Source organism: Mobula hypostoma, chromosome 1 (genome assembly GCF_963921235.1).
Source record: "Mobula hypostoma chromosome 1, sMobHyp1.1, whole genome shotgun sequence".
NCBI classification, from domain to species: domain Eukaryota; kingdom Metazoa; phylum Chordata; class Chondrichthyes; order Myliobatiformes; family Myliobatidae; genus Mobula; species Mobula hypostoma.
The window spans coordinates 31703436-31731331 of record NC_086097.1 but is presented as its reverse complement, the minus strand read 5'-3'; the positions used below and the strand labels follow the sequence as shown (position 1 = coordinate 31731331).

The following is a 27896-nucleotide window of genomic DNA, read 5'->3' as shown; positions in this document are numbered from 1 at the left end:
TCCCACATAATTCTATCATCTATGTGCCAATCTACGAGTCTTTTAAGTGTCCTTAACGTAGCTGCCTCTACCATCATTCTTAGCAATACGTTCCACACATTCACCACTCTCTGTGTAAAAAAAAACTTACCTCTGACATCCCCCTATTCTTTCCTACAATCACCTTAAAATTATGCCCTCTTCTCTTAGCCATTTCCACCCTGGGAAAAAGTCTCTGGCTATCCACTCAGTCTGTGCCTCCTATCATCTTGTACACCTCTATCGGGTCACTTCCCATTCTCCTTCACTCCAAACAGAAAAGCAGTTACTCAGTCAAACTTTCCTCATAAGACATGCCCTCTAATCCAAGTAGTATCCTGGTAGATCTCCTCTGCACCCTTTCTATAGCTTCCACATCCTTCCTATAATGTGGCAATCAGAACTGAAAGAAGTTTGGTTCATAGAAGATAGAATAGACAGTTCATAGGATATGAAGGTGATAATTTTAAGGTGATTAGAGGAAAGCATGGGGGGAGTTGTCAGAGGTAATTTTTTTTTTACACAGAGTGTGGTGGGAATGTAAAACAAGTTGCCTGGTATGGTAGTAGAGGCAGATACATCAGTGGCATTTAAGAAATTCTTAGGTAGGCACATGGATGATAAGAAAATGGAGGCTATGTAGAAGGGAAGGATTACATTGATCTCAGAGTAGGTTAAAGGGTCAGCACAACATTGTGGGTGACCAGAACCGAATATAGGGGTTCAGTTCATAGAAGATGAGGGTGAGTCATATTCTCGAACCACTGTCATCCTTCTAGATAAAGTGCAGTTGGAAAAAAGGTACCAAGGTTCAGACAAAGAAGGATTGGACATATAGGATTCAGGGTGTGTGTGACTTGGAGAGCAATCTTCAGCTGATGATGATCCCATGTGCCTTTTGTCCTTGAAGATATGGTGGGTCTGGGAGGTTTTGTAACCTCAGAAACTAATTAATGTTGTGCCAAGACTTTAACCTACTCTAAGATCAATCTAACCTTTCCCTCCCACACAGCCCACTATTTTCCAATACCCTATTTGGCTATCGAAGAATTTCTTAAGTGTGCCCAATGTATCTGCCTGTCCCACCACCTCTGGCAGAGCATTCCATGCACCACCACTCTCTGTGTTAAAAAGACCTACCTATACTTTCCTCCAATCACCTTAAAATTTTACACCCCCTCATCTTAGCCATTTACGCTCTGGGAAATAATCTCTGTCTGTCCACTCTATCTATGCCTCTTCTCATCTTGTACACCCCTACCAGATCACTTCTCATCATTGCAAGTCAATGGAAACTGGTCTTCTGCTCAAATGGTTTATGCCGAGCATGGTGCCTGTCTGAGGTAGTCGCATTTACCTGTGTTTGGCCCATATTCCCCTACACCTTTCCTATCTGTATTAACGTCCAAGTGCCTTTGAAATGTTGTTATTGCACCTGCCTCAACCACTTCCTCTGGCTCACTCTATGTACTGAGTCTATTTGAAAATGTTGTTCCTCAGGTTCCTATTAAATCTTTCCCCTGTGTGTGCAATGAGCTGCCAGCACAAGTGGTACGTTCAAACTCTATTTCAACATTTAAGAGAAGTTTGGATAGTTACATGGATGGTAGGGGTTTGGAAGGCTATGGTCCCAGTTCAGGCCAATGGCAGTAGGCAGCTTAAATGGTTTTCAGCATGGACTAGTTGGGCCGAAGGGCTTGTTCCTGTGCTGTACTTCTCTATGACCCATGCCCTCTAGCTGTGGATTCCCATTCTCTGGGACAGAACACACTCACCCTATCAGTGGCCCTTATGATTTTATACACCTTCATGAAATCACTCCTCGGTCTCCTCTGCTTCAGAAAGTAAAGTACTAACCTCCTCAGACTCTCTGCAAATTCAGTCACTAGAGTCCCAGCAACATCTTTGTACGCTATCTTAGAAATAGAACATTGAAGAGTGCAGCACAGTACAGGCCGTTCGTCCCACAATGTTGCTTCTGTCCTTTAACCTACTCTAAGATCAATCTACCCTTCCCTTCTACATAGCCCTCCATTTTACTTTCATCCAAGTGCTGGTCTTATTTACTCTCATGTATCTAACACTACCACCACACCTTATAGTGTGTTCTACACACCTACCACCCTCTTTGTGGAAAAAAAACCTACCTCTGACGTCCCCCTACATTCCTCCAATAATTAAAATTATGTTCTCTCTTTCCAGCTTCATGGTATCTTTCCTCTAGCAGAGTAACCAAAACTGAACACAATACTCCAACTGTAGACTCACTGTAGTCTTGTACAAATCAACATAACATGAAGGGTGGTAGTGGAGGCCTGCGATGATTCCTGTTCCCAAGGGATTGTTGCTGGGTTGACTATTGGTAAATTAGTTTATTATTGTCACATATACCAAGGTACAGTGAAAAACATGTTTAACATGCCACCTATACAGATCACTTCATCACATCAGTCATTGTGCTAGTACAAGGAAAATTAATAACAGAATGAAGAATAAGGATCTGGGATCAACTTAATTCACCATTAACATTTACGTGTATTAGGAATTTGTTGTGTTGTGTTGTCACAACATGCAACAAAAAATGTCTTACAGTTTTATGATCTTACTGAGGTTGGATAGGCTGAGACTTTTTGATGGGTAGAGCTGAGGGGTGACCTTATAGGTCTTTATAAAATTATGAGAGGCATTGATAAAGTGGATGGTCACAAGGGAGGGGAGTCCAAAACAAGGGAGGATAGGTTTAAGGTGAGTGGGAAAGATATAAAATGGACCTGAGGGGGCAACTTTTTCCTACATAGAGGTTGATGTGTACAATATATGGATATGAGATGCCAGACAAATTGGTAGAGGTGGGTACAATTACAACATTCAAAAGACATTTGGACAGGTAAATGGCTGGAAAATTTTAAAAGAGATACAAGAAAAAGGCAGGAAAATGGGACTCGATAGATAGATTGAAAGATACTTTATTGATCCCAAAGGAAATTACAGTGTCACAGTAGCACTGCAAGTGCACAGATATACAAATATTAGAAGAGAAGTAAGAAAGAATAAAAAAGTAAGTTACCTTAAAAATAAGATGTACATGGTTTACAATTTAAAGATTTACAAGGTTTACAAGTTCACACTGATAAGACGGTAGTGCAAGAATTAATGTACAGTAATTATACGGTAATGGGTACACATTCACACCATCCGGATGGTAAGTGATGGTATTACTGCACAGTATTGCACAGGGTGTCCTCGATAACAGGGTGTGGTAAACAGAGCTAAACAGTGCTTAAACAGAGCTTAATAACAGTCTAACAGGAGGAGGTCATCACTTCCCCGGCTACAGGTTGGCTCATTGTAGAGCCTAATGGCCGAGGGTAAAAACAACCCCATATCGCACTCTTCAGAGCAGCACAGTTGCCGTAGTCTATTACTGAAAATGCTCCTCAGTTTAGCCCAAGTGGCATACAGAGGGTGAGAAACATTGTCCAGAATTGCCAGGATTTTCCAGAGGGCTCTCTGTTCCACCTCAGCCTCCAGTGTATCCAGTTTGACTCCGATAACAGAGCCAGCCTTTCTAATCAGCTTATTGGACTAGCTCTGGTAGATGGCTCGGTTGGCATGGATGAGATGTACTGAAGTGCCAGCTTCCGTGCTGTCAGTCAAACTGGCTGCTCTGCTCTGGATATCATCAAACTTCTTGAGAGTTGGCACTGCACTCGAGTACGGAGAGCATTCTATCACACTCTTGACTTGGCAAGACAGTTGTTCCAGCATTGCCTCAGCATCTCATTCTACTTAGCAGTAAATAAACATGCACTAACACTTCAGGCATGAAGTTGACACTCCACATCTGCCAAGAGGGTTGGATGGAAATCACAATTCCTGACCTCGATGCTAGGATTCCCGAACAGAATCACATCCTGTGAAACCCAGTGCCTTGTGAACAAGGCTAGCAATTTCACCACTGTCAAAGTAAGTGAACTGAGTGCAATACTAATGGGATACAGTTCAATGGGAATGTATGGCCCTGGAACAGACGGGTACCATCCGATTCAGATTTATTTATCACATGTACATCGAAACATGCTCCCTCACCTGGCTTCTTTCCCCATCCTTTCCAGTCCTGAGGGGTTTCAGCCCAAAACATGGGCTCTTTACTCCTGCCCACTGAAGCTGATTTCTGTGTGTGCTGTTTGTGCTAGCAATCAAAGTACCGAGGGATGTGCTGGGGGCAGCCCACCGGTTATCAAGATCCAAGTTTATTTGTCATGTGTACATTGAAACATACAGTGAAATGCATTGTTTGGGTCTAGACAACCAACGCACCCGAGCCCAAGGGTGTGCTGGGGACAGCCTGCAGGTATCACCACACATTCTGGTACCAACTTAACATGGCCACAATACTCAGCAGAACACAGAACACAACAAGCAACAACAACAGCAGAACAAGTCCCTTTCCTCCCTCCCACCAACCCCCTCACTCGCACAGATTGCCCTCCAACTCCAGCACAGGCTTCTGGGCCTCCATCCTCCAGGCTCCACCATCAGGCTTCAACAACCATCCCTGGATATTGACCCCAAACTCAAGGCTCAAATCAAACACAGAGAGAAAGTCCCTCTCTCCACGAAATAGTATGTTCTGCCTAGATAGTTTGTCTGATTATCTATGAATCAATGGAACTACTGACACAGAGTCATTGTTCCATATGACTGTTATTGCCTTATTTCCACTTACATCTCCGCAGGGTGATATGGTAGATGATATACAGTAGTATTTTTCACCAACAGTTGGAGTTGTGGACCAATGAACCTGAAACAAGTTCAAATCCCACCAAAACAGCTGGGAAATTTAAATTTAAATAATTAAATAAATCTGGAATTTAAATTTGTCTCAGTAGCCATGAAATGTCCACATAATCATAAAAATACATCTGTTTCTCTGATTCTTCAGGGAAAGAAGTCTTTTTTCATTACCCTGTTTGACCTACACACAGTATACGTCACTTTCAACCCACCAAGCACTTCTGTACTTCAGTATTGATGGACAATACTTGTTGGCATTACTAGCAACATCCTAGTGATTATGAGGGGTAGGCACAGGGTAAATGCAAGCAGGCGTTTTCAGGGTTGGGTGAGACTACAACTTGAGGTCATAGGTTGAAGGTGAAAGGTGAAATACTTAAGGGGAACCTGAGGAGGAACTTCTTCACTCAGAGGATAGTGAGAGTGCCCTGCCAGAGTAAGAGGTGGATGTGGGTTCGATTGCAATATTTAAGAGAAGTTTGGATAAGTACTGTACATGAATAGGAGGGGGACGGAGGGCTGTCATCCAGGTGTGGGCAATGGGACTGGCAGAATAACAGGTTGGCATGGACTAGATGGACAGAAGGGCCTGTTTCTGTGCTGTGGTGCTCTACAAATCTATCCACACCCTGCAAATGAGACAGCAAACAAGCAGCCGATCACCTCTCAGCAGCAATCAAAAAGCTGGAGGAACTCAGCAGGTCAGGCAGTACCTATGGAGAGAAATAGTTTGTCAATGTTTCGGGTCTAGACCTTTCATTTGGACTCGGTGCCTACAGTCTCTTGTGTTTCCATTTAGCTTCTTAGCATCCCTTAAAATTGTGAAAATTTGTTGTGATGACTTCAACGGTCCTCATTAGTTTATCCATTCTCTCTTCAAGTTGCCTTACATCTCACACAACAAAGCGTTCTGAACAATCGAGAAAGCTCCCCAATGCCTCTACTTTCTGAGGAGGCTGAAGAGAGCTGGACTATGTACATTCATACTCACAGTCGTGCAGTAGTGAGCATCCCAACATGCTGCAGCGATGCATGGCACAGAAACTGCACTGCAGCGAACAGGAAGGCTCTACAGCGGGTGCTCAAAACTGCCCAACGCATCACTGGCACCAGCCTACCCACCATCAAGGACATGCACACAGAAAGGTGCCAGATGAAGACCAACATCATCATGAATGATCCCACCTTCTTACTCTGACTCCTCATCTTTTTCCCTCCAGTCCTGATGGTCTCAGCTCAAAACGTCAACTCTTCACTCTTCTCCATAGATGCTGCCTGGCCTGCTGAGTTCCTCCTGCATTTTGTGTGTGTTGCTCCGCTCGTGGACTGTTTGTTCCACTCCCATCAGGGAGGGGGCTGCAAAGCATCCACACCAGGACCACCAGACTCAAAGTAGTGACTTTCCCCAAGCAGTAAGGCTGATCAATACCTCCACCTACTAACCCATCCCACCACACCCCTACTCCTTTATCATTTACTGTCAGAATAATCTTATATACAGACACTCCTGTGCTAGCATCACTTAATGGGCATACAATCAATTTACATATATATTCTATCTTGTGTATTTATAGTTATTTTCTGTTTGTTTATTATTGTGTTCTTTATCTTATTGTGTGTGTGTGTGTGTGTGTGTGTGTGTGTGTGTGTGTGTGTGCTTGCACTGCAATGGATCCAAAATAATAATTGTTTCATTCCCCTTTACACTTGTGAATGGGAAATGACATTAACAATATTGAAACTATGTTTTTTGTCGTCAGTTTGTTTTTGCTTCATTGTGTTCATTTTCTTTCAGTCCCTTCCTTCTTCGTAGAGTCCTAGAATCTTTCAACAGGGAAACAAGCCATTCAGCCCAACTGGTCCATGCAGACCAAGATGCCCCATCCATGATAGTCCCTTTTACCAGCATTTGACCCATAACCTTGTAAATCTTTCCAATCCACGTACTTGTCCAACTTTATTTTAAAACTTCTTCTAGCCACAAGAAAGTTTTTTCATTGTTCAAGTCTGGGGATAGGGATAACCCTGGAAACCATACATCATTGAGTCTCACATCAGTGGTAGGCAGGTTGCTGGAAAGCATTCTTAGAGATAGGATTGACAAATATTTGGAAAACTATGGCCTAATTAGGGACAGTCAGCATGGCTTTGTGTGGGGCAAGTTGTACCTTACTAACTTTGGATTGATTTTTTTGAGGAGGTGATAAAGGTAGAGAGTGAAGATGGTAGAGATGTATATGTTGTTTATGTGGATTTTAGAAAGGCATTTGATGAGGCCCTTCATAGGAGGCTCACCCAGAAGGTTAAGATGTGTGGGACCTATGATGAGTTGTTTAATTGGATTCAGAATTGGCATGTCCACAGAAGTCAGAGGGTAGTGATCAATGGGACATCCCAGATGGATGGATGTGCCTTGGGGTGTTCTGCAGGGATCCATATTGGGACCTCTGCTATTTGAGATATAGAGATATAGATCACTGCTATGGATCTTTGCATTTTTCCTACACTTTACATTTAGCCATGTTAAACTCCAACTGTCATTTCTCTGCCCATACCTGCAAATAATGTATATCCCGCTGTATTCTCTATCAGTCACCTATGCTATCCACAACTTCATCAATCTTCGTATCATCTGGAAACTTACTAACCCACTCATCTACACTTTCATCAGGGTAATTTAGCTACAGTTTATCAAAAACAGCAGAGGTCCAAGTACAGTTGCCCGCAGGACACCACTAATCAAAGACCTCCAGCTAGAATAAATCCTTTCAACCACAGCCCTCTGTTTTCAATGAGCAGACCAGTTCTGAATATAAACTGCCAATTCACCATGGATCCCATACATCTTAATCTTCTGGATGAGCCTCACAAGGGTCAAACACCTTACGAAAATCCATGCACCACTCTATCTTCATCAGTCACTCTCATAGCTCTGCCTTCGTCAATCACTCTCATCACCTAGTCAAAAAGCAGTCAAGTCAGTAAGACACAACTTGCCCCATACAAATACATGCTGGTTCTCCCTAATGACCCATGGTTTTCCAAATGCTCATAAATCCTATCTCTGAGAATTCTCTCTAGTAACTTCCTTACCACTGATGTGAGACTCACCTGTCCAAGGTTTCCAGGATTATCCCTGGTTCACTTCTTGAATAATGGAACATTAGCTATTTGCCAGTCATCTGAGATCCTGCCTGTGGTTGGAGAGGACACCAAGGTATTGGTCAAGGCCCGAGCAATCTCTTCTCTTGTCTCTCTCAATAACATAGGGTCTTGTTGTGTGAATGAAGTCTCTGTAGGAAAGTACCAGTTGATAAAAAAAACAGCCTCTTTACTCATCAAAACAAGATACAGCAGGCATCATATGGAGTCCCTTTGGGGAAAGGGAAGAGTTCTGGCTGGCCCCGTGCTACCTGATATTTTATGTGTTAAACATCAAATGACAATTCCATATTTACAATGCATCCACAATTCTTTCTTTGGTACTGTACACAAACTTCATACCTTCCAATTCATACCCACACCACAGACATCTAAATTAATTTTAATCAGCATTATCTGGTCTGTGATTCAAGGCTTTTAGGAACCTATTGTTCAGAGCTGCATTTTAAATTAAATCTACAATGTATATTCAGATTTGAGTTTGATGGCTGAACCCAAAATCGCTCTGACAGTCCCTCCTCTTGGCCCTCTTGGACAAAAATAAATTTGTAACAGGAAAAGCCAAGCTTAGGGAGGATCTACTCAAACAGGCCAGCAGAATTCCCCCCCCCCAATTACTCTATGTACATCTATCCTATCATTCCTCATAGCTACCTACAAAATGCTAAGCAGAGAGATTGTTCCAGAAATTTGAACAACAACCTTTAGAAATGCAGCTTCATTTGTATGCCTGTTGGCTCTTCCTCTGTAGGCCGATCGTAGCTTAATCACATACCTTGTCTCCACACCTTCATTCTCTGGTGCTAAAACTCTTTCTTCCCAGGGGCACCAGCAAGGTAAGTGCATCAAGCTCACAGGCCCTCTCATCGATGTACAGGAAGGGGTTGGGGTGCTCCCCATTTGAATGACTGCAAGGACCTCTCCTCGGTGGCACCCCAACCAAACTGTCCAGTCAATCACTGGCCCCAGCCACTGAAAGGAGCTAGCTCACTTGTATCACTCCCCATTCACGCTGGGGGTGACTGCCTTTGTGTTTGCTGTGGGAGTGTTTCCATATACAGTGTTCAGGTCTGATGTGGCCAGCTGGTGTTCATCTCTTAGGTTCTCTGTAATTACCCGGTTACTGGGTACACTTGATCCCCCGCTCTGTCTGGGGGAGCAACAAGGTGGTGAGTCGTACAGTTTCACCTGAGTCCAGTGTTTCCACTGGCTGCCTCACCGAGTCTGCACACAGACAGACACAGTGTCACTAGTTAAAAGTACCATCTGTGCTCCTATCTATCTGGGAGCAAACCCTGCCCTTTCAGGCAGCACCCTCACCATGACTTGGTCACCGGGCTGTGAGAGGACTATCCCCTTTCTCTCAGCCTCTCTCTGATCAGCAATGTGCTGCTGATGTTGTGCTTGGTCCTCCAGCACTTTCAGTTGGTTACAAAGGTCCTTCATTCTATCCCCATAAGCCCCAGGATCACCACAACCCGTAATTTCCCCATAAGGGAGTCGCATTGTTTGCCCCATCAATAATTTGTACAGGTTGAGACCCAGCCTGTGGTTTGGGGTTGCTCGTAATCTCATCAGGATTCCTGGTAATACACAAGTTATAGTTTTGCATAAGGCCTTCTTGATTGCTCGGTTCACCCTTTCTACCATTCCTGAACTCTGAGGGTGGTAGGGTACTTGGAACTTGTCGAATCTTTAACCATAAGACCATAAGGCATATGAGCAGAATTAGGCCATTCAGCCCATCAGGCCTGCTGCACTATTCCATCATGGCTGATCCTGCATCCCACTAAACCCCATACACCTGCCTTCTCACCATATCCTTTGATGCCCTGACTGATCAGGAAACTATCATCTTCCACTTTAAATACAGTCTACCCACAGACTTAGCCTCCACCTCAGACTGTGGCAGAGCCTTCCACAGATATACTACTCTCTGGCTAAAAAAAAATTCCTACTTACCTCTGTTATGGATTTGCAGCCTGCACTTTCTAGAAGGGGTGGCTGCTGAGAAAATGCCTGTCTTTATTTCCTAGATCTGGAAGGGTCCCTATAGGTTTGAAAGTAGTAAATTAAAAACTGTGATCTAGAAAGGGAGAGAAGAAATGCTATAGAGCAGTTATCCAGACATCTGTTTTTGGCCAAAAGCTGGAATCCATTATTGAGGATGTGGTAACAGGATTATGCAACGTCAACATATTTTACGAAGGGAGGTTTGAGATTGATAAAAGTGTTGGTGGCGGGGGGGGGGCAGGGAAGCACAGTAGTGTACCAGTTAGTGCACTGGTGTTACAGTGCCAGTGACTGGGGTTCGATTCCCACCGCTGACTGCATACGTTCTTCCGGTGACTGTTTGGGTCTCTTCCCTGTGCTCTGGTTTCCTCCCACATTCCAAAGACATCAGGGTTAGTAGGTTAATTGGTCACATGGGTGAGGCTGAGTGGTGAGGGCTCTTTGGGCTGGAAGATCCTGTTACTGTGCTGTATCTCTAAATAAACTTATTTTTAAAAACAAGCAGTTTCCTGAGGATGCGATGAGCAGAGAAGATTAGGTGTAACTAATGAATGTGACTCTTGTAGATTACAGGCTGTTGCATAGTACAAGCTCTCACAGGGGATAAAGGATTGATTAAAGCACAGGAAGGTTTAGGACGGCACTGGCAAAGTACAGCGATGACAAAGCTACCAACTACTTTATTGATCACACCTTTTTTCTGGAAGAAGACCACTGCAATCAACAGCCTAGTACTTCCCTTTCGGAGTTGAGCTTTGGAACCATCTGGGTGACCTAGCATTTTTGTGGTGGGAACTGAAGTCCCAAAAGTGCAGGACGGTCGCGGCGTGGCATGTACAGGCCGAATTGAGATGGCGTGGCCCGGGACAAAGAGTGGAGAAGGAGACCAACGTATAGCCGTTGCTGGAATGCACTTGAAGCGGCAAAACCGAGGCGAGATGGAGCTGAGGCGGTGGGGCCTGGGCTTGAGAGCAAGGAACAAGGCAATGTCTGACCGATTTAAGCTCCGGGCCATGTTTGAAAGGTCGGGTACGGTCTGAGTTGAGGTGAGGGGTCCAGAGCCCAAGAGCACATCGAAGCAGCAGGGCCCGGGTCAGAGAGCAAAGGGACGACATGCTGTTTGGTCAATTTAAGCACCGGGCCAAATTGAAAAGGTCAGGGTGTCGGGGCCAGAGGCTGATGTTTGGCTCTCTGCTCTGCAGGCCTCACTCATCTCTACCCCAAACTGAGGCTGTGGCCTGTAACTAACGGATCGGCTGTGACTGGCTTCTTGGCAGTGGACTCACTTTCGTCAACTTCAGATCTGAATGTTATTTGCTTACTTTTATTGTTTGTACAATTTGCTTTTACTTTTGCACATTGAGTGTTTGATAGACTTCTCTTTAATAGGTTCTATTGGGGTTCTTGGTGTTGTGGCTGCCTATAAGGAGACGAATCTCAAGGTTGTATATAGTGTACATACTTTGATCTCTGAACTTTGAAAATCGGCTTCAGAGTTCTAAATGCATTCACGACTTGGTGATAGGAGGCAGAAAATATTGGTCAAAAGTAATGTTCTGACTGGAAGTCAGAATTAAGTGGCATACCATGGGGATTGTCAGATATATAAATGAATTGCATTCTATTTTCTATGAATGTATGCGGCAAGATTAGTAAATTTGCTAGTGGAGTAGCAGATAGCAAAGAAAGTTGTCTCAAGATGCTGCAGGGCATGGATCAGCTGGGAAAATGGGTGAAGATGGAACTAAATACAGACATGTGTGAGATCAAGCATCTTGGAGCATCAAAATGTCCCAAGTAATGAGGACGGGGTGGTAGTGTAGCGGTTAGCATAACGCTATTACAGCACTGGTGACCTGATAATGCAACTCAGTTCCTGCCGCTGTCTATAAGGAATCTGCACATTTTCCCCGTGACCTTGCGAGTATCCGCTTGGAGATCTGGCTTCCTCTCATCTTTCCAAGATCTCTGGGTTACTGAGTTGTGGGCATGCTATGTGGTGTTTGAACTGCAGTGAAACGTTCAGGCTGCCCCTGCGCATCCTTGTACCGTGCTGAGCATTGATGCAAACGACGCATTTCACTGTACCTTTCAAGGTACATGTAACAAATAAAGCTAATTTTTAATCTATTATTTTTCCTAACCAGAGCCGAAATATCCCTTGTCACCCAAGAGTCCCTAATCCTGTCGGCCTTGCTCTTCACTCTGACAGGAACACGCTGGCCCTGAACTCTTCTTATCTCCCTTTTGAAAAGCTTCCCACTTGCCAGACATCCCTTTACTTGCAAACAGCCTCCACCAATCAACCTTTGCAAGTTAATCGGGTTATTTTCAGACTGGCAGACTGTCACAAATGGGTTGTCGCAGGGATCGATACAGAGTTCTCAGCTGTTAACAATTTATGTTAATGATCTGGACGAAAGATCTGCGTTACTGTCACCAGGCTTGCTGGGGGAGTTGGAGGTGGCAGGAGAGTGAGCGGTGTACATACAGGAAGATAGAATGTCACGTTACAGTTGTACAAGATGTCTAAGGTCACACCTGGAGTGCAGTGTGCAGTTCTGCTCACCCGGCTATAGGAAGAATGACATTAAACCGGAAAGAGTGAAAAACAAAGATTTATGAGGATGTTACTGAGGCTGGAGGGCTTGTTTATGAGGGGAGGCTGATAAGCTGGGACAGTTTTAGACAACAGACAATAGGTGCAGGAGTAGGCCATTGGGCCCTTCAAGCCAGCACCGCCATTCACTGTGATCATGGCTGTGATCATGGTTTTCTCTGGAGTGAAAGAGGCTGAGCTGGCCTTCTCGCGGTATGTAAAATCATGAGGGGCATAAATAAGGTGAATAGCCACAGTCTTTTCCCCAGCATGAGGAGTCCAAACCTTAAGGATTGAAGTGAGAGGGGTCAGATTTCAAGGGGAACTGAGGGGCAACTATTTCACACAGATGGACTGAAATGCCAGAAGTAGCTGTGAAGGGCAGTATGACATTGAAAGGGCATTTAGACAGCTACACAGATAGGAAAGGTTTAGGGGAATATGGGCCAAATGCAGGCAAATGGGACTAGCTCACACAGGTAACTTGGTCAGCATTGATGAGTGGGGCTGAAGGGCCTGTAGCTCTGTGTCTATGATGAAGTGCCAGAGGGAAAATAGAACATAGAACATAAAACATTACAGCATAGTACAGCTCCTTTGGCCCACAATATTGTGCTGGCCTTTTAACCTACTCTCAGTCTAACGCTTTCCTCCCACGGATCCTTCCATTTCGCTATCATTCATGTGCCTAAGAGTCTCTTACTTGTCCCTAATGTATCTGCCTCTACCACCACCCTGGGCAGAATGTGCTGCACTCCCACTGCTCTCTGTAAATAAAACATATCTGACAGGAACACGAATGACATTAACAATGAGGAATTGATGACTGTAGTTGATCAGAGGAATCTGGGAGTGCTGGTTCAGAAGACATAGAAACTAAACAGCTATTTAAAAAGTAAAATTTGTTGGTCTTTATTGCTGAGAAATATGTACCGAGCAAAGAAAAATTGCTACGGCATCCAACAAGATCCTAGCTGGACTAATAAATGAAGTTTTGGTCCGTCTCCCAGGAGAAGGATATAATAAACTTGGAGTCAGTACTGTGTGGATTTGTGACACTAATTCCTGACCCATCCTATCAGGAGAAATTGAGGAGGTGCCCATACTCACTGCAGGTTAGAGAACTATGAGACGAGCTTCCTGAAATACAAAGGTCTCTTAGAGGGATTGGTGGGAGCTGATGGGAGGCTGTTTCCGCAAGAAGGTGGCATCCAGCATGAACACCCTCATCCAGGACAGGATCAGAATCAGAATCAGGTTTATTATCACCAGCACGTGTCCTGAAATTTGTTAACCTAGCAGCAGCAGTTCAAAGCAATACATAATATAGGAAAAATAATAATAATAATAAATTAATAAATTAATTACAGTATACATAAATTGAATAGATTAAAAATCATGCAAAAAACAGAAATAGTATATATTTTAAAAAGTGAGGTAGTGTTCATGGGTTCAATATCCATTTAGGAATCAAATGGCAGAGAAGAAGAAGTTGTTCCTGAATCACCTCTTCTCATTACTACCATCAGGGAGGATGTCCAGGAGCCTGAAGGTCAACACTCAATGTTTTAGGAACAGCTTCTTCCCGTCTGCCATCAGATGTCTGCATGGTCCATGAACACTGCCTCACTATTCTGCTCTCTCATTGCACTACTTGTTTATTTCTTATTGTAACTTGTAATACTCATAACATATTGGACTGTTACTATGGCCACAAAACAAAGTTCACAACACATGTCAGTGATAATAGACCTCTGATCCTGATTCTGATAAAACCGTGTTTGTGGGTGGGTGGGAGGGGTGGGAAAGGGGGCTTGTTTTACTGTTGCTGGTGCTCTCGCTGCCTGTGTTGTTCTGAACATCGTGGGTATGCTTTGTTAGCTCCAGAATGTGCGGCGACCCATGCGGACTAACCTCGGCACACCCTTAGGTTGTGTCGGTTGTTAACACAAACGACATTTCACTGGATGCTTCAATGTACATGTGGATAAATAAATACATAAATGTGAATGATTGAATGGATCTGAAAGGCTCCATGGAGGGCTCCTGTTTCTAATCCAGTGGATTCCACTTAATTGGGACACATCAGGAACAGTACATTTTGGCCTAATTAAACGGCTGCCACAATTAGCTGTATTTTCATGGAAGTAGTTCAAAAATATTAAAAAAGACAAACTACCACTTAACTGTGCCAAATTATGTATTTAAATAAAATACAGAGCAAATTGGAACACTACCAATACTACAAAATTGTGTATTATTTCCTCATAGTTATCCACAGAGGAATTCCTCCAGCGTACACTGTCATGTTCTGTTGATCGACTGTAAATTAACAAAATCAGCTCAGACACCCAGTGCAGATAATGGACTGCCTTCATACGATGCTACTGACGAATGCATCCTACAAATCTTTATTTTCATTGTAACATTCAGGATGATTGTCGATACCTTCAAATTCTTCGTAGTTCCTAACTTGTTGAAGTAGTGAATTCATTTCATTTTGAGCATCTCCAAGCCTAAGTGCTTGAAAACGCAGTGAGCAAAACAGTTCTGAACTGTCTTACTGTTTATTTTTCACCAAATATCAGCGGCAAAAATCACTGCTTTTTGTACACAAAGGCACGCAACTGACTCTATTTAAAACCTGTTCACTCTAAGTACGGTGTAGCATCTAAGAGCCACAGAAATGCACGTAACTGTCGCTAGTTAGAAACTGTTCAGCAACAGTCCCCAATTAAGCAGCGGAGAGTCGTAAATAACAAAGGGAATACTGGCCATTTTCTCAATGAATTCTTGTTCTTTAAGAGTTGTCCCTAATAAGAGGCTTCCACAATTAACCAATGGCTCAATTAACCGGAATCCGCTGTATGTCCTGATGCTCCACGTTGCCTGTATAAGCAATGTTCATTTGGCCCACACAGTCCAGGGTGAGGTCCATCTTTCCTCTGGACCCCGGTAACAGGCTAGAGGATTAAATGGTGTCCCCTGCCTCCCATCTGAGGCTGTCTCCATACTCACCCTGTTGGTCAGGTAGTCAAGTGGGTCGCGTTGCCCATCGGTATCCTCGTTCAGCCCCCGGGCGAGCTTCTCAGTGTAGCCAGCGAGTCTCCTCTCTGCACTGACTGCCCTCTGCTCACTCTGCTCCCTCTCCCGAAGGTGCAGCCTGCCCAGAGGAGTCGGTGATTGGATCAGGGAGACATCCAGACCTGATCCCAGACCGACCCAACTTCTCCAAATCTTCCTCCTCACCGAGCCCTGCCCCATCCACCCCCTCCTTTGCCTTCATTCCCCGTTCCCCAGTGTCCAGTCTTTCCCATCATCACTTTCACATCCCAGAGAGAGTCAGCACACCCTGTGCTGGGGAGGCACCTGTCCCAATATGAATCAGCACCCTGGGGTGGGGAGAGACCCATCCCTATGTGGGCACCTGAATTGTTCCCACACCTCACCACCACCTCCCCCCCCCCACCGAGAGTCAGTACCCTTGAGAGGGGAGGGAGCCATACCCAAGCGAGGGTCAGCACCCTAGGGTGGGGAATAACCCATTCCCCAGAGCGAGTCAGTTTCCAGGTGTGAGCAGGAGCCGTCTCCCAGTGACGGAAGGGTGAGGAGGGCCTCATCCCTCAGTGAGGCACTAGAGGATAGCACCCCTGGGTGGGGAGGTTGCTGTCCCCCAGAGAGGGTCAGCACCTTTGGGTCGGGATGAACCTATTCGGCCAGAGTGGATCAATGCCCTAGAGTAGGGAGGGGACCCATCTCTCAGTGAGGGAGGGGAGGAACCTGTTTTTCAGTGAGGGTCAGCACCCAGAGTGGGTGTGGGAGGAGACATCCCTCAGTGAGGGGAGAGGTAGGGCCCATCCCTCGGAGGGGTGGGGAGGGACATCAATAAGTGAGGCACTGGATGGCAGGGGCATCTCCCTATGAGAATTAGCACTCCAGTGTGGGTGGGACCTGAGGGTCAGCACCCCAGGGTGGAGAACAGGGCACCCCCAGTGTGTGTCAGTAACTGGAGCAAGATATGGAGTCATGAGCGAGGCCTACCTGAGTCGCTCCTCAAGCTCTGACACCCTGTCCCTCAGCTCCTGGTTCTCCCCCTGCAGACTCCGGATGCTGGAGTTGACTTGGGTTTTGGTGCTGACCACTGATTCCGAGGATCCCTGCGTCTGCCTCACACGATCCCTGAGAGACTGCAGGAGTGCAGTCTGCTGGGCGTCATTCTCCTTGTACCTCTCCAGTTCACCTTGGAGCTTCCACATCGCAGCCGCGTTGGCTTTCAGCCGATCCCGGAGTTTCCTGACCTGGAACAGCAGCAAACTGAAGTCACCCCTCAGCAGGCAAGATTCAAGATTCAAAACTCAAGTTTATTTGTCACGTGCACATCAAAACATACAGTGAAAAGCATTAGTGTCCACAATAACCACACCCAAGGATGTACTGGGAGCAACCCACAACTGTCACCACACATTCTGGCTCAGAAGAACTGTACAGGACACAACAAGCAACAAAAATAAAATGAGCTGGGTTCCTCCCTCCCACCCAGGCCATTGCCAATTCTTTAACCCCAGGACAGGCCCCGAGCCTCCAGCAGACTTGAACTTGGACTCAGAGCCTGCGGGCACCAGGCTTTAACCTCCCCAGCGGACTCACAGAGATTTGCAGACGCAGCTTCGGGAAACGGGCCTCAATTGCTGGACGTCTAGTTCATCCTTGGGCCTTAGTCCCTGCCGTGGATCCCAGGACACACCAATCACTGAACTCGAGGCCTCCATCACCAGACCCACCAATCTGTGAACCCAGGAGCTCATGCTGAACTTGTTCCTCCCGCCCACACAGAATTCCAACTCTGAAACCCACTGACAACTCACTAACTTGCCAAGCAACATGCACCATGGCTAACTCCTGCCTGAGCAAGGACCAGGACCTGCTACGATTTGCCTATTGCCACAGTAGGTCTGGTGCAGGTGTAATCTCACTGGCTTTCCACTTGGCCTTGGACCACCCAGACAACAGCGACACCCACATCAGGCTACTATTTATTGATAATAGCTCAGTGTTCAATACTATCAACCCTTCAGTACAAAACAACAAGCTCCATCAGCTAATCAGCCAGCTCCATCAGCTAATCAGCCGGCTCCATCAGCCAATCAGCCAGCTCCATCATGGGCCCTTGCCTCCCCACCACCAAGGACATCTGTAAAAGGCAATGCTGCGAGAAGGTGGTACCCATCATTAAGGACCCTCACCACTCAGGGCATGTCCTTTTCTCATTGCTACCATCAGGGAGGAGGTACAGGAGACCAAATACCCACATGTAACAAATCAAAAACAGTTTCTTCCCCTCCACCATCAGATGTCATGAACCCATGAACACTTAATATCTATAATGACTGTAAACTTACTCTCTACACCCATCCACATTTTTATCCTTGTTGTTTTTACCTATTTATTTTTAGAGATACAGCACAGTAACAGGACACCCCAGACCGGTGAGCCCCTGCCACACAATGATGTCCATGTGACCATCCATGTGTCTTTGGAATGTGAGAGGAAACCAGAATACTTGGAGGAAACCCACGTGGTCACTAGGAGCACGTACAAGCTCCTTACATGGAGTGTCAGGAATGGAACCCCAGAAGGATTGAGGTCCTGAAGGAGTGTGCTGAGCACTGTGTGGAGCTCTCCAGCACACTTTCAATCTGGGTCTCAGCCTGGAAAGAGTCCCAGTTGTGTGGAGACATTACGTGTGGTCCCAGGACCCAAGAAGGGCAGACTAAAAGTCTTGAATGACTACTATCCAGTGGCCCCAACCTCATACATCATGAAGACCCCAGACAGGCTGGTCCTGGCTCGCTTCCATCCCGTGGTCAGATCAGCCTTCGATCCCCTGCAGTTTGCCTACCAGGAGCACATTGGAGTCGATGATGCTGTCATCAACCTGCTGAATTACTCCCATTTGGATAAGCAGGGCAGCACTGTGAGGATCATGTTTATGGATTTCTCAAGTGCCTTCAATACCATACAGTCATCATTACTGGGGGAGAAACTCCATTCAATGCAGATTGGCACGGCCATTGTATCCTGGATAATGGACTACCTGACTGGCAGACCACAGTTTGTGCGGCTTCAGAGCTGTGTGTCAGACATGGCTATCAGCAGCACTGGGGCCCCACAGGGACTGTATTAGCTCCTTTACTGTTTACCCTGTATACCTCAGACTTCAGATACAACACTGAGTCATGTCACCTGCAGAAATACTCTGATAACTCAGCAATAGTTTGGTGTATAAAGGGAGAACGGGAAGATGAATACAGGGCCCTGGTGGAGGACTTTGTCAAATGGTGCAAACTGACTCATTGGCAACTCAACATCAGTCAGACAAAGGAGATGGTGATGGACTTTAGGAAGACTAAACCTGCACTGCTCTCTGGTACTATTAATGGTGAGGACGTGGATGTGGTGAGGACCTACAAGTACCTGGGGGTGCACCTGGGTGACAGACTTGAGTGGAGCACCAACACAGAGGCTGTGTACAAGAAGGGCCAGAGTCGCCTCTACTTCCTGAGGAGACTGAGCTCCTTTGGAGAATGCAGACCTCTCCTTCACATGTTCTACCAGTCTATTGTCGCCAGCACAGTCTTCTATGTGGGGGTATGCTGGGGCAATGGCATCAACACGGGTGATGCCAACAGGCTCAATAAACTGATTAGAAAGGCTGGCTCTGTTATAGGAGTCAAACTGGACACACTGGGGGCTCTAGTAGAACAAAAGACCCAATGGAAAATCCTAGCAATTCTGGATAATATTTCTTACCCTCTGCATGCCACCTTGGCAGAACAGAGGAGCACTTTTAGTAATAGACAAAGACAACTGCACTGCTCCAAAGAGCACTTAAATGAAGTTATTCTTACCGTCAGTCATTAGGCTCTATAATGAATCAGCCTATAGCTGGGGAAGTGATGACCCCCTCCTGTTAGGCTGTTCGTGGTAACTTATTTTTGATTCTTTCTACTACTCTTCTAATATCTATATCTGTGCACTTGTAACGCTACTGTGATAATGTAATTTCCTTTGAGATCAATAAAGTATCTATCTACACCAGCTCCATAGATACTATCTAAGTATCTATGGAGCTGGTGTTGTAAAGCACTGGGCTAACCACTACTCGACTGTGCTGTATTGAGGCCAAGATGGGATGAACCATGATCTTATAGAATAGTGGACAGTAAACGGACAGAGTGGCCTCCTCCTTATACTCTAACGTTAATTAATCTATTTGTGGAACAGCATTGATGTGATGGAAAGAATGGCCTCCTAAGCCTTAATGGCCAGTGCAGGATTGCAAGGTAATGGAGTGAGGAGGGTGATGGTGGAGCAGGAGTACTGAACGAGGTTCAGTTCCCAACATTAATGATTTTCAATCTCATGGAAAATTACCAACTCATTCCAAATTAAATCAGGTTCATCTCAAACGTAAGTGAGTGTTACCTCAGCCTCCGAACCTTCATTCTGGCGCATGTAATCCAAGTGTGTTGTATCCGCTGGTTTCGAGCGCAGCAGGTCCTGGGAGAAAGGAGCACCCTTCAGTGGAGAATCCAAGGTGACCTGGAGAGGATGGAGCTGCAGTCAGTAGCTGTTCAGGAGGTAATGACATCCCTGATTACTGGAGCGAGATACAACACCTGGTTGAGTGGTGACGCGACACCTCAGGTTTATTTATCACATTTACATGCAAGCAGACAATGAAATGCATCACAACACACACAAAATGCTGGAGGAACTCAGCAGGTCAGGCAGCGTCCATGGAAATGGGTAAAGAGTTAATGTTTCCGGCTGAGACTCTTCTTCAGGACTGAAAAGGAAAGGGGAAGATACCAGAACAAAGAAGATGGGGAATAGCGGGGTTTGGAGGAAGAAGGATAGCTAGAAGATGACAGGTGAGTGGGGAGAAAAGTAAAGGGCTGGAGAAGAAGGAATATGATAGGAGAGGGAAGTGATCCATAGGAGAGAGGGAAGGAGGAGGGGAGCCAGGGGAAGTGATACACAGATGAGAGGAGGCAAAAGGCCAGAGTGGGGAATAGAAGAGGGGAGGAGGAGGAAGAAGATATAGAAACATAGAAACATAGAAAATAGGTGCAGGAGTAGGCCATTCGGCCCTTCGAGCCTGTACCGCCATTTATTATGATCATGGCTGATCCTCCAACTCAGAACCCCGCCCCAGCCTTCCCTCCATACCCCCTGATCCCCGTAGCCACAAGGGCCATATCTAACTCCCTCTTAAATATAGCCAATGAACTGGCCTCAACTGTTGCCTGTGGCAGAGAATTCCACAGATTCACCACTCTCTGTGTGAAGAAGTTTTTCCTAATCTCGGTCCTAAAAGGCTTCCCCTCTATCCTCAAGCTGTGGCCCCTCGTTCTGGACTTCCCCAACATCAGGAACAATCTTCCTGCATCTAGCCTGTCCAATCCCTTTAGGATCTTATACGTTTCAATCAGATCCCCCCTCAATCTTCTAAATTCCAACGAGTACAAGCCCAGTTCATCCAGTCTTTCTTCATATGAAAGTCCTGCCATCCCAGGAATCAATCTGGTGAACCTTCTTTGTACTCCCTCTATGGCAAGGATGTCTTTCCTCAGATTAGGGGACCAAAACTGCACACAATACTCCAGGTGTGGTCTCACCAAGGCCTTGTACAACTGCAGTAGTACCTCCCTGCTCCTGTACTCGAATCCTCTCGCTATAAATGCCAGCATACCATTCGCCTTTTTCACCGCCTGCTGTCCCTGCATGCTCACTTTCAATGACTGGTGTATAATGACACCCAGGTCTCGTTGCACCTCCCCTTTTCCTAATCGGCCACCATTCAGATAATAATCTGTTTTCCTATTTTTGCCACCAAAGTGGATAACTTCACATTTATCCACATTAAATTGCATCTGCCATGAATTTGCCCACTCACCCAACCTATCCAAGTCACCCTGCATCCTCTTAGCATCCTCCTCACAGCTAACACTGCCACCCAGCTTCGTGTCATCCGCAAACTTGGAGATGCTGCATTTAATTCCCTCATCCAAGTCATTAATATATATTGTAAACAACTGGGGTCCCAGCACTGAGCCTTGCGGTATCCCACTAGTCACCGCCTGCCATTCTGAAAAGGTCCCGTTTATTCCCACTCTTTGCTTCCTGTCTGCTAACCAATTCTCCACCCACACCAATACCTTACCCCCAATACCGTGTGCTTTAAGTTTGCACACTAATCTCCTGTGTGGGACCTTGTCAAAAGCCTTTTGAAAATCCAAATATACCACATCCACTGGTTCTCCCCTATCCACTCTACTAGTTACATCCTCAAAAAATTTATGAGATTCGTCAGACATGATTTTCCTTTCACAAATCCATGCTGACTTTGTCCGATCATTTCACGGCTTTCCAAATGTGCTGTTATCACATCCTTGATAACTGACTCCAGCAGTTTCCCCACCACCGCCATTAGGCTAACCGGTCTATAATTCCCCGGTTTCTCTCTCCCTCCTTTTTTAAAAAGTGGAGTTACATTAGCCACCCTCCAATCCTCAGGAACTAGTCCAGAATCTAACGAGTTTTGAAAAATTATCACTAATGCATCCACTATTTCTTGGGCTACTTCCTTAAGCACTCTAGGATGCAGACCATCTGGCCCTGGGGATTTATCTGCCTTCAATCCCTTCAATTTACCTAACACCACTTCCCTACTAACATGTATTTCGCTCAGTTCCTCCATCTCACTGGACCCTCTGTCCCCTACTATTTCTGGAAGATTATTTATGTCCTCCTTAGTGAAGACAGAACCAAAGTAATTATTCAATTGGTCTGCCATGTCCTTGCTCCCCATAATCAATTCATCTGTTTCTGTCTGTAGGGGACCTACATTTGTCTTTACCAGTCTTTTCCTTTTTACATATCTATGAAAGCTTTTACAGTCCGTTTTTATGTTCCCTGCCAGTTTTCTCTCATAATCTTTTTTCCCCTTCCTAATTAAGCCCTTTGTCCTCCTCTGCTGAACTCTGAATTTCTCCCAGTCCTCAGGTGAGCCACTTTCTCTGGCTAATTTGTATGCTTCTTCTTTGGAATTGATACTATCCCTAATTTCTCTTGTCAGCCACGGGTGCACTACCGGGTTATTACTGGAGGGAGAAATCGATATTCATGCCATCAGGTTGGAGTTGTGTCGTTTGATTTAACAGCCAGCGCACCTCAGGTTGTGCTAAAAGCAGCTCACAACCTTTCACTCAACATCAATTAAACTAAAGATCTGATTGCTGACTTAGGAAGGGAAAGGAGGATGAACGTGTACCAGTCTCTACATTGGTGGGGGGCGGGGGGTTGGTACTGGAAAGAAACAGCAGCTTTAAGGTCTTGGGCGATAACAGATGACCTGTCCTGGGCCCAGTACACAAAGGGAAAGCACGACAGCGGCTTTACTTTCTGAAAAGGTTAGGGAGATTCAGCTCATCACCAAGCATCCAAACAAACCTCTGCAGAAGTACTGACCACATCATAGTCTGGTACGACAATTCAAACGTGCAGCAATGTGCTACATAACAAGTACATTCTTCCCCACCAATGGCAGTTTCTGCAGGGGGCACTGCCCCAAGAAGGCAACATCCACCATCTAAGATCCCCACAAACCAGGACATGCCATCTTCAGGCAGAAGGTATAGAAGCCTAAAGTCCCACACCATCAGGTTCTGTAACAGAAGCTTCCCTTTAACCAATTGGTTCTTGTACCAACCTGCACAACCCTAATCAGTACAGTTTAGCAACACCATGACCAGACCACTTTGATCACTAGAACAGACTATGTTTCAATTAGAAAAAGCTGCAGAGGGTTGTAAACTCAGCCAGCTCCATCACGGACACAACCCTCCCCACCTTCGATGTCCCTGTCAAAAGGCGGTGCCTGGTGAAGGCAGCATCCATCACTATGACCCTCAGCATCTGGAACAAGCCCTCTTCTTGTTACTACCATTGAGAGGAGGCACAGAAGCTTGAAGAACCACACTCAGTGATTCAGGAACAGCTTCTGCCCCTCCACCATCAGAGTGTGAGGGGAAATAGATCAGCCATAATTGAATAGTGGAGCAGACTCAATGGACTGAATTGCCTAATTCTGCTCCTATGTCTTGTTGTCTGAATGTTGCATGAACCCACGAACAATACCTTTTTATTCATTTTTATTTGTACTATTTATTTGTTGTGATTTATAGTAATTTTATATGTTAGCACTGTTGCAAAGCAACAAATTTCATGTCAGTGATAATAATTTTGATTCTGATTCTGAATGAGAAGTGACAGCATTGGAAAACGAGGCAGTTTCTAGAGTGGGTTTCATGGTCAGCACAACATTGTGGGCTGAAGGGCCTGTAATGTGTTGTAGATTTCTATGTTCTATGTAATACAGTACACAATAATCTTAGAGCTCAATGGTAAGGTAAAAATGTCAAGTACTAGAGGTCACGAACTTGAGGCAAGAGGGGTAAGTTCAAAGGAGAAGTGCAGGGCAGGTTTTTGTCGATGCACAGAGTGGTGGGTGCCTGGACCAAACTGCCAAGTTGAGTAGAGGAGGCAGACACAATAATTGGTGGCCGAGGGGTTTTTAAGCACCTGGATATGCAGAGAATGGAGGGAGATTGATCATGTGCAGGCAGAAAAGAATTAGTTTAACTTGGCATAATTTTTGGCACGGACATGGTGTGCTGAGGAGCCTGTTCCTGTTTTGTGCTGTGCTGTACTGTTCTACGTCCCACGAGACTGATGTATCTTTGGAGTCAACTGCCCCAGGGGCTATGGGGGCTCAGCTAATAAACTCATTTAAAGCAGGGATGACAGACAGTTGAAAAATGGAAGATCAGCGGGAAGATGGATGGGTCTTATTCCTGAATGCCTTTTACAATCTATGGACACATACTCCAAAGATTAGCCCTATTCGTCTAATGGACATCGAAACATACTGTGAAATGTGTCGTTTGCGTCAATGACCAACACAGTCCGAGGATGTGCTGGGGGTAGCCCACAAATGTCGCCGTGCTCCAGCACCAACATAGCATGTCCACAACTCATTAACCTTAAATCGTACATCTTTGGAATGTGGGAGGAAACTGGGGTACCTGGAGGAAACCCATGTGGTCATGGGGAGAACATACAAACTTCTTACAGGCAGCAGTGGGAACTGCACCCTGATCCTATAGCTGGCACTGTAATAGTGTTATGCTATTGCCACTGCCCTGCCCTGGTGCCCTGTCCAGCCCCCCTCACAGTATCCTCCCATTTATTGTACATTCCTTTGCTCTGCCCCAGCTCCCCAGATACATCATCTCAAACATCTTTGAGTTAAATTGGAATGGACAAGTGGTGTTGTGGAATGTGGCATTGGAGAGGGTCCAAAGAATAATCCCAGGAATGAATGGCTCTGGGCCTGTCCTTGCTGGATATTCGAAAAATGAGAGGGGATCTCAAAGTTCAATGTTCAAAGTAAATTTACTATCAAAGTACATAAATGTCACCATATACAACCCTGAGATTCATTTTCCAGTGGGCATACTCAATAAATCCAAACTAGAATAATAATCATAGTAGAATCAAAGAGAGACCGCACCAACTGGGCATTCACCAGTGTGCAAAAGACATCAAGCTATGCAAATACAAAATAAAAGAAATAATAATAAATAAATATCAAGAACATGAGATGAAGAGTCTTTGAAAGTGAGTCCGTAGGTTGTGGGAACATTTCAATAATGGGGCAAGTGAAGTTGAGTGGTTATCCATTTGGTTCAAGAGCCCGATGGTTGAGGTGAATCTGGTGGTGTTGGAGCTGAGGCTCCTGTACCACCTTCCTGATGGCAGTAGTGAGAAGAGAGTGTGGCCTGGGTGGTTGTGGGGGTCCTTGATGATGGAAGCTGCTTAATGAACCTTGCTAAATATTGAAAGTCCTAGACAGAGTGAACATGGAGATGATATTTCTAATAGTGGAAGAGTCTAGGACCAGAAGGCACAGCCTCAAAATACAAGGATTTCCATTTAGATCAGAGATGAGAGTAAATGTCTTCCACCAGAGGGTGGTGAATCTGTGGAATTCATTGCCACAGACAGCTGTGGAGGCCAAGTCATTAAAGCACAATCAAGAGAGAATCTGCAGATGCTGGAAATCCAAGCAACAGACACAAAATGCTGGAGGAACTCAGCAGGAACTATGGAAAAAAGGTACAGTTGATATTTCGGCCCTGCCTGTTGAGTTCCTCCAGCATCTTGTGCGCATTGCTCGTTGCTTGGGTATATTTAAAGTGCAGGTTCTTGATTAGCTTGTGCATCAAAGGAAATGGGGAGAAGGCAGGAGAATGGTGTTGGGAGGGGTGATAAGTCACTGTGAAGGAACAGCAGAGCAGATGGACCAAATGGCCTAATTCTGTTCCTCTGTTTTGTATGATAACACGATTACACCTAGCGTTAGCAAGCTCGCTGGCTGTATACAGTGAAACACTGACTCCTGGTGGTGAAACTGTAAAGTAACATGGAAACATCTCTATTCCAAATGGTCCAATTCTGTTTCCCTACCTTTGAGAAAAGACTGTGACCATCCAAGTTATCTATGCCCCTCATAATTTTATAAATCTCCGTAAGGTCACCCGTCAGTCTCCTTCGCTTCAGAGAAATCATTCCCAACCTCGATTCATAGACTACTACAACACGGAAAGACTTTTTGTCCCATGTAGTCCCATGCAAACTGTTATTGAGCCTAGCCTTATTGACCTGATCCTGGACTATAGAGCTCCATTCCCCTCTTATCCAAACTTCCCTTAAATGTTGCAATCAAACCTGCATCCACCGCTTCCGCTGGCAGCTCGTTCTACACTCAAAGTCTCTTTTCACCCCTAATTTTAGGCTCAGCCTATCCTATATCACCTTATCACCTAAGCCCTCCAGACCCTGCAACACGTTTTCTGCACACTCTCCAGTTTAACAACTTGGTTCCTATAGTTGGGTGACCAGAACTGAACACAGTGCTCCAAATGTGGTCTCACCAATGTCCTGCGCATTTGTAATATGGATTTTCATCTCTTGACCGATAAAGGCAAGCATGCCAGACGTCTTCTTCACCACCCTGTGAATCTGTGTTGTCACTTTCATATGGTATAAAACACCCTGGTAAAACTGTAATCAATGGTCACCTCATTATAGGAAGGATGTGGAAGTTTGAGGGTGCAGAGATTTACCAGGATGCTGCCTGGATTAGAGAGCATGTCTTATGAGGATAGGTTGAGTGAGCTAGGGCTTTTCTCTTTGGAGTGAAGGAGGATGAGAGGTGATATGATAACAGGCATAGATAGAATGAACAGCCGGAGACATTTTTCTAGGGCAAAAATGGCTAACATGAGGGGGCATAATTTTGAGGTGATTGGAAGAAAGTATGGGACAGGATGTCAGAGGTTGGTTTTTTTTACACAGAGGGTGGTGGGTGTGTGGAATGTGCTGCCAGAGATGGCAATAGAGGCAGAAACACTGGGGACATTTAAGACACTCTGAGATAGGCATATGGATGATAGAAAAGTAGAGGGCTATGTGGGAGGGGAGTGTTAGGTCAACACAACATGGTGGGCCACGGGGCCAGTACTGTGTGGCACTATTGCATGTTCTATGAGGTAGATCTCCCACGCCTCCTGAATGGACAGCAAGGGATGGGCAATAAATGTTGGCGCTGCCAGATACAGGAAATGTTTACTTCTGTTCCTGCCACACTGCATCGACATGGCTGTGGAATACCCACCTCTGGCAGGCGCAGGTTGCTAGTGACGCCTACTGGTGAATCGTCGGCTCCTCTGCGGAAAGAAACATACAAGCCATTAATGGGGGACACTGAAGGGCATTCAGACCCACAGACTGAACCTCAGGGAGGTGGGTTTATCACTCGGCTGAAACATTTCACAACCTTCTCCCATGCTGCTGCTTTGCTGGGGATTAAGAGTCCACGCACACACAGAATGGCCACTGGGATCTTGCCCCAAGCACAGACTTCCAGGCCATCTCCAGGCAATGGCTAGAAGCCTGAAACCGAGGCCAGAAGGCTATTCAATCAAATGCAGTGACCTGGCCACAGGATACAGGGCAGCATGGTGGCGTAGCATTTCAAGTAATGCTTTACAACACCAGCTTTAAGATCAGGGTTCAATTCCTGCTGCTGTCTGTAAGGACTTTGTATGTTCTCACCATGACCACATTGGTTTCCTCCAGGTGCTCTGGTTTCCTCCCACATTCCAAAGATGTATGGGTT

General features: G+C 45.5%; 1 protein-coding gene across 2 annotated transcripts in view; it reads right to left on the bottom strand.

Annotated features, from left to right (window-relative positions):
- The window catches only part of LOC134345245 (coiled-coil domain-containing protein 170-like), a 125045-nt gene that overhangs the window by 66290 nt on the left and 30859 nt on the right, over window positions 1-27896 (bottom strand). For both annotated transcript variants that reach the window (XM_063045623.1, XM_063045613.1), the window contains exons 3-6: window positions 27393-27444; window positions 20075-20191; window positions 16631-16887; window positions 15608-15752 (exon numbers count right to left, since the gene is read on the bottom strand). In XM_063045623.1, the coding sequence (XP_062901693.1) occupies window positions 15608-15752; window positions 16631-16887; window positions 20075-20191; window positions 27393-27444 (571 nt within the window). The remainder of the gene's footprint in view (window positions 1-15607; window positions 15753-16630; window positions 16888-20074; window positions 20192-27392; window positions 27445-27896) is intronic.